The 7,858-nt window shown below is 33.4% G+C and overlaps 1 protein-coding gene across 1 annotated transcript; it reads right to left on the bottom strand.

The window, feature by feature from the left end:
* Nucleotides 1–6,638: 6,638 nt before the first annotated feature.
* Nucleotides 6,639–7,556, bottom strand: LOC109677207 (olfactory receptor 8G50-like). The gene has a single exon (XM_020153323.2). It carries the CDS (start codon nucleotides 7,554–7,556, stop codon nucleotides 6,639–6,641), a length of 918 nt encoding a protein of 305 aa, XP_020008912.2.
* Nucleotides 7,557–7,858: the final 302 nt, after the last annotated feature.

Below are 7,858 nucleotides of genomic sequence, written 5' to 3'. Positions count from 1 at the left end.
GTAAAAGTCAAAATGTACCTTCATCCAGAAAATCAATAAAACAGCAAATTTAATAGTGATAAGCAAAAACTTTCCTGTGGGGCCTTATGATAGATGTAAATAATGTAGATCCTTTGCTCAACAGAACATTACAGGCAACAGGTAGGTAGAATAGACAATGAAATGAATATCAGGACTAGACTAATCTTACAAAAGCACAGCTATTATGGTGCTAGCCCCAAATGTGGTTAAATAAAGGCCTTTTATTAAAGAAACAGAAAGAGAAGTTTTCTACTTTTATGACCCAACAATTACCACATAACATGATTCCAGGAGAAAACATTAGTTAGGAACACGGTTCATAACCTTACTTTAGATTTTTGTCTTGTAACTGCATCCTATTTAATAGGATTATTAACACTGTTAATAATGAAACCCCAGCTAAAAAGTCCATGTTCTGTGTTCCTGTACATAGGAAACAATGTTGTATATGGTAACATGCAGCAATTTCTTAGTTCTGCTTTATCATGAATCATATACCACCTTTTCTGCCACATTAGCTTGTAAATTAAAATATAGTAATTGAAACAATGTCTTGCATACATTATCTCAATAAATATATGTTCAAAACTTGATATAAAAGCAAAGATAGGTCACGTTAAAAATTAATGAACAAAATCCTGACATTACCTAAGCTGAAATGAGCAAACAAGTTTTTGCAGTGATTTTGCACTGCAGGGGACAGAACAATAATAACAGAACCTGTGCAAAAGAGTGTGGTTCTTAGATTCAAAATGGGTTGAGACAAATAAACAGACAGGTAAATCTCTAATAATACTGGGAGAGAGACTATGAAAAGAGATTCTAAAAAATTTTAAAGACAAGGACTGGAATTCAGACATACCCTTTTTCTTCTCAGAAAGCTTAGTGTTGGATATATTTCTTCTCTATTGCTAGAGAGAGAGAAATGATTTTGAAGATGGGAAGAGGTTATCCTCAGAAACTATCCTTAGAGTCACTAATTCTGACTTCTGATGAAGCTGTTGCCCAAAGCCATTAGTCCCTCTTTAAAGATTGGTTGTTATCAAGATTTTATATGCTAGGAAGAGTTAATAAGATACTGATTAGGAACAAACAATGATAATGACCTCCCACTAGAGTTTTATCCCACAAGTATCAACTCTAGGGATACTTATATTTCCTCACTGCTTCTCATGTTTAACATTGTCATATCAGTCTGGGTCATGGTTCTTGCTAGATTATGCAGTATAAACAAGGGCGTGAAGATATTATTAGAGCTCTAGATAGTTTCAAGAAATTAAAAAGTTCAAAATTTCTGGAACATTTTATGACAAATAGTAAAGGAAATGTCTAATGAGATTATGAACATGGAAAAACTAGAAAACAAGAGAAGGCAACCAAGTTGTCAAGACTTGAAACTGTTTATTTTCATTTATTGTTTATATATTATGAAATATTCATGAAAATAATTGTAATAGTTAAATTATTATATTATTTTAAAGTTAAAATATTTGGATATTGCTAGACTAACAAAGAGTTTCTAAAAAACTTAGGAAGAATGAGAATTTTTTCCAAAAAGAATAAAAAGAAATGTTGGGGAACAATGAAAACTTATGTGTGGTAGAAAATATTTCCATACTTAATCATTGCTTTGGAAAGAAAATCATATTTAATATCTTTAATCAATAGTGTGACACAACTGTGAGACAGAACTTGCAATATATTTTTCCAATTGAATATACTTTAAGATGCTTTAAATTATTGTGGAGTATGGATCTTTAATCTGTTTTATAAATGTATTTTTACAAATTGCTAATGCCTAACCCTTAAGTTTTAAAGAAAATCACAGTCAGAGAATAAATCATAAAACTTAGGAAACATATTCCTTATCAATAATGATCAAATCTTAGAAATACGATAAATGTAATATTATAATAACCACAAACAATCATTAACAGTAAACAATATCAGAGAAGACATCATGATTCCAGTACACATAATGAAACACAGGTGCACCTGATCAGTCATTGAAGTGATGAGAAATGAATGAGAATACAACACTTGTATCTGTCATGATAACTTGTGTAACATTGAAAAGATAGGGTGGAGTCAATAAGCCATTCATGATGAAGAAACATCACAAATGAAGTCAGAATTATTGATAATTATAGTCTTGCATTTTGCTTTTTCCTAGTATGCCTTAAAAGTTATTAAAAGTACAATATATGTATTACACATTTCATTTTAACCACAATTAACACTATTGTTCTTCTTAGATGCGATGCTAAAACCAAATGTTAGTATCCACATAAAATACCATGGAAGTGGAATGTGCCAAAGAAACTGTTATTATTGATACTCATTCTTCCCTTCTTTCTCAATAAAACATGTCCTGATCCTCAGTTTGGCATGCCTCCAATTAGGTCACCATGGTATTTCTGTTCACTTCTCATAGCCTGGCTTGTCTATGTGACTAAATACTTCCAGAAGGAATATAAACAGTGGTAGGTCTATCATTTTTCCTTCTTCGAGGTCCTTTATTCTCCTTTTTCTTGTGCTAGAGCTCCTTCTCCATTTTGGAATCTATCTGGTGTCTCTGCTAATATTTTGGAAGCATCTTCCCCTACTAGTTGTCAGATTCACTAAGGACATTTCAGACACTTTTACACTTACATTTTTAACAGTTTTAACAAATAAATAATTTTTTAGAAAGGTAACAAATAGCATTCGACAGTTACTTCTATATAATACTCAAAATATGAAAATTACTTCCAGTTTCTAAGCCTCTGAAAAAAGGAGATTTACAAATCTTTCTCACATGAAAATGAAATTGAATAATGTCTACAAGATGCTTAGAACAATTCCTGGCTCTTAGTAAGAATGTAGTACATATTATGGTTGTGTTTTCACTATTTTTATTGAACTACCTTTCATATTCCAATCATTTTCTTTTCCACAAAAGTTCCCTGTTTCTTATTTCCACATTAATAGACATTAAAATAAAGAAATTCTGAGTATTTTAATGAATATTAATCTCTTTAAGTCATCAATATCTCCATGATCCACAATTTTATGTCCTTAAAGATTGTTACAACCTGACAGCAAACTACTTTATTTCCTTATTTTTGTTGCCTCAACAAGTATTACATATTTTAGCTAATCCACAAAAATACAAGTAGTAGGGTCAGTTGATTGAATGTGAAGGATGCTCATAATGGTGTTTATAAGACTACTAGGGATGGCAAGGGTTGGCACAAAGATATCAAATGTTCCAAAATGTAGGATCAACAACTCATTGATACAGGTAATAGAAGACAAGGGCTTTAGGAAGGGAGGGATATCTCAGAAATACTGGTTGACAATATCAGATTTGCTCAAAGGAACCCTAATATGCAACTTGTATGAGCTGAAGCATAAAACACACTTATATATACTTATAATATTCACCTGTAAAGTCAGCAAAAAGCAGATGGAAAAAAGAACATCACAAAGTAAGGTGCTATGGTGGGCAAAATGGCATTCATTGTTTCACTGTTTTTCTTTGGTAACTATGGCTTTGAAATATTTTAACTATTTCATTGTATCAAATGAAATCAAAGTGAAAACAGCATAGAAGTTATTCATGTTGGGAAGCAGCACTGTTTGACACGTAGAAGGGAATTCTCATGAATTCTTACACTAACCCACAATGGGTTACATTTCTCTGAAATTCCCCTGGTCCTGAATCCAAGCACTCAGGCTTCATCACTTCTATGTTCAAGAGTATGAGTGTACTTGCAAATAAATAAGATTAGATAGGAAACAATACTGAGGCTTACAGTGAAGGACTATCAAATATTGAAAGAGGTGACCCATTAAGAATTGGCTCACCGCTTGATGTTTCATGAATTATGAATAATATATGTTACTTCTATCATCTTAAACATCATCACTATATTATTAAATATAACCTGGAGCTTCTTCATTCTTCAAAAATCTTTTGATTTTATTCTTTGTATTTCTTCAGAAATAGGTATTCAATATAGTTTCAAGGAAAGTGTACTGCATGGGGTATTTTGGAAAAGTACTATATAGTAAAGCATCATGAATTTTCCAAAACCTAAAAAAATAAACCTTATGTATTCAATATCTAGACAAACTTGTTTCTATAGGACAATGCAGCATTGATTTTATTCATAAATGTAGTTTCATAATATTAGATCTCAATAAAAACTTCATTAATGTCATTGTTTAACATTGTGATCTATTGAGCGTCTATCTAAAACATATCTCATTTACCAACATATTGATAGGTGGAGAATTTTTTTGTTTCTGTTTCATTTGTTTTTCACCCAGCACAGCAGAATTATTGTTTCCTCTTAGATTAATAGATTAAACAATGCAGCACTTACTATTTGAACAGAGTATTGGTGTCTTATATTGTCAATATTTTCCATTGTTTCAAAGTTCAAAGTAATATCTGTCATACAGAGATTGATAAAAGTTGGTGACCAAAGGAAAAAACTTTTTTTTCTTTGAAATCTTAAAATGTATCTTATGACATGACTATTACACAAAGGATGTCTGATAGGCCCTAAGTTCTAACTCACAATTTTATATTAGTGTTTAATTCATCATTTCTATTCCTTCCTTCTAGTATCTTTATTCTATGAAATCCTATATAATTGTGAAAGTCCTTTAGCAAAGATCTGAGTTTGAACTCAGGGCCTGACACTTTTTAGGCAGGTGATCTACTACTTGAGCCATAGACCCAACCATTTTTCTTTGGTTATTTTTCAAATAAGGTCTTGCATTTTTTTGCTGGGCCAGCTTAGACAGTTATTCTACTTTACCTCCTATGTAGCTAGGATAGCAGTCATGTGCCACTCTTACCCACTCTATCAGTTGAGATGGAAATCTCACTAAATTTTGTCAGGGCTGGCATTGAACTGAAATCCTCCTGATTTCTACCTTCCATGTAGCTGGGATGATAGACTTGAGCATTCCAGCAGTAAAGATCCTTAGTAATAGAAATTCTAGTTAGTAAAACCATTTTTTTATTGGCCTATGGATATGTTCCTTATGGAGCAAGTTATTTATTTATTTATTTATTTATTTATTTATTTATTTATTTATTGTCAGTACTAGTGGTTAAACTGTGGGCCTCACATTTGCAAGGCAGATACTCTACCACTTGAGCCACTCCACCAGCTCCACATAGAGCAAATTCTTAATTCTGTACTAGTTATTGTGAGTCACTTAAATGCTTTTATTTTACACTGATTCTAAATTCAATATAGCACTTTGCATAGTGTTTGCATATACCAAGTGTCAAAAACAATTTGTTCAATAAAATTGCCAAAAGAATCTTAGAGCTAACAGACTCAAAATAAATGAACACATTTCTTACACAATCTTAGTTGAAAAAGGTAAACAAAAAATTGTTTACCTTGGTTTTGTACTGTAGGGACAAGGAGATGATGAGGGAGTCCATGCTCTTAGGATGAGGATGATTGGAGACATATAAAGAGCGATATTCATCTCTGTTTGGACTGGGAGAGAAACTGCAGCAGAAGATTCTAAGATTTTAAATGTCAAGGTTTGGAATTCAGAAATACTCTCCTTATTCCTAGAGATCTCATTGTTCGGGTTTCTTCTTACATATTCTTCTGAAGAGAAACATTACTTTGACAGTAGAATCCTCCCAAGTAGAGTCTGAGTCACCAGTTCTGGTCTCTGATGAAGATGATGCCCAAAACAATTTGTCCTTCTGTAAACGTTGATTGGTATGATGATTTTGCATGCTGATATAGGTAATAAGATGCTGGTTCAGCACAAAATGAAAATGACCTTCCACTATAACCTTATCTCCAAAATGCGTATTGAATTTATGGGTACAAGGATGCCCTGTCATTAGTAAGAAGCCTGAAAATTTAAAATTTTCAGTGTGAATAATTGACTCATATAAGTGCAATACTAAGAGAAGTGGGTGGGAAGAAAACATGATCTTTTTGTTGATAAGGAGAATGAGTATACAATGTCAAGAAAGAAAGTACATAAAAAATGTATAATATTCAGTCCTGTTTACTATTATCCTTCTCTTTCAATATACTATTTTCTCCTTGTGTGTGGGCACTCTTGCCACAAGTCACATCTTTCCTTATTGTCTAATGTAGTTCTACATGCTTAGTAAGAATCAGGGTTATATTTTATGTATTCCAAATGGTTAGATTATTTACTTAGGCATCATATTTTAGAGCTGTTTGCCAACACAGTTAGCTTGAAAAGCTAACTTTGATAGGAGACTATCAAAGAACGTTGATCACATGTATTTATTCCCAGATTTAATGTAAATGAACAGTGAATTTAAAAAGCCATGTTCAAATACATAAACATAACCTATAGTATATAATAAATTTTTTCAAAATTATTTAGTGGTGATGCAGCTGACTGTGGGTGGATGGACTCATAGATGCAATCCTCCAAATATCTGAGCCTGTGAATCCCTTGGAACCATTTTCCACAAAATCAAGTACTAGCAGTAATCTCATGACTGATGTGAATCCACTGGTATCTTAATCCTTTCTCACCACCAATCCTCCATAAATTATCATCCTTTTTCTAAAACAAAATACTCTTTCTCATAGAAAACATCTTTTTTAAAGAGACTTAGTTAGGGCCACTTTGACATCCTTATTCCACAGGCTGTAAATCAAGGGATTCAGCATTGGTATAACAATGGTATAAAACACAGAGGACACTTTCCCTTGATCCCTGGAGTGGACTGAAGATGGCTGCAGGTACATGAATGCTAGAGTTCCAAAGAAGACAGAAACAGCAGAGAAGTGAGAGCTGCAAGTGCTGAAGGCTTTGGACCTGCCCTCAGTGGAGGGAATGTGAAGGATGTTGACAATGATGAAGATGTAATAGCCAAGGATGATCAGGGTTGGGACAACAATATTAAATGCACTGAAGCACAGAATTACCACCTCATTGATACAAGTACTAGAACAGGAGAGCTCCAGTAATGGAAAAAGATCACAAAAATAATGGTTTATTACATCACTGTTATAGAAAATCAGTCTTAGCATACACACTGTGTGGGCTGTGGCACCAACAAAACCCATGCCATACACCCCAACTACCATCCAGGAACAGACTTCATAGGACATGGTAACAGTGTAAAGCAAAGGATTACATATAGCAACATAGCGGTCATAGGCCATTGAAGCTAGCATATAACACTCTGCAATAGCAAAAACACACAAGAAATACAGCTGAGTCAAGCATTCAGGGTAGGAGATGATGTTCTTCTCTGTCACAAAGTTCACCAGCATTTTGGGGGTAATGACAGTGGACTGGCACAAGTCAATGAAGGACAGACTGGCAAGGAATAAGTACATAGGGGTATGCAGGTGGGAACTAAGCCCGATCAGGAAGATCATGCCCAGGTTCCCCCACACTGTGAGCACATAGATTCCTAGGAAGAAGAGGAAGAGGAGCAGCTGGATCTCTGGTTTATCTGTTAACCCAGCGAGAATAAATTCAGTCACTGTGGAGTGATTTCTTTCTGCCATTTTCCTCTGAGAATTTTATGTAGGAAAAGAAAAAAATTTTGAGTTAACTTTTGATTGTCTTATTAGGAAATGAAGTACAAAACAGAATTTAAATCTTTCCAACCAGTCATTTCCAGTTTTCTGCAATTTGTTCTTTTATATTAATAGTCAAATACTTTCAGATCCAGCCAATCTGGGAAATGCAAAAACTATCAAATAAAGTTATCCCTTTTTATGTCCTATGGTATAAGAGTGGTTGTTAATAGTATCCATTCCATTAAATCCAAAGAATATTCTAATACTTGATGAGTGTAAAGCATTTT

The sequence above is a fragment of the Castor canadensis genome, chromosome 2, assembly GCF_047511655.1.
Source record: "Castor canadensis chromosome 2, mCasCan1.hap1v2, whole genome shotgun sequence".
NCBI classification, from domain to species: Eukaryota; Metazoa; Chordata; class Mammalia; order Rodentia; family Castoridae; genus Castor; species Castor canadensis.
The sequence above is the reverse complement of the archived record's forward strand: the minus strand, read 5'-3'. Positions and strand labels throughout refer to the sequence as shown.

Excerpts from the sequence above, each read along its gene's own strand:
- LOC109677207 (XM_020153323.2), bottom strand. The coding sequence starts at position 7,556 with ATGGCAGAAAGAAATCACTCCACAGTGACTGAATTTATTCTCGCTGGG.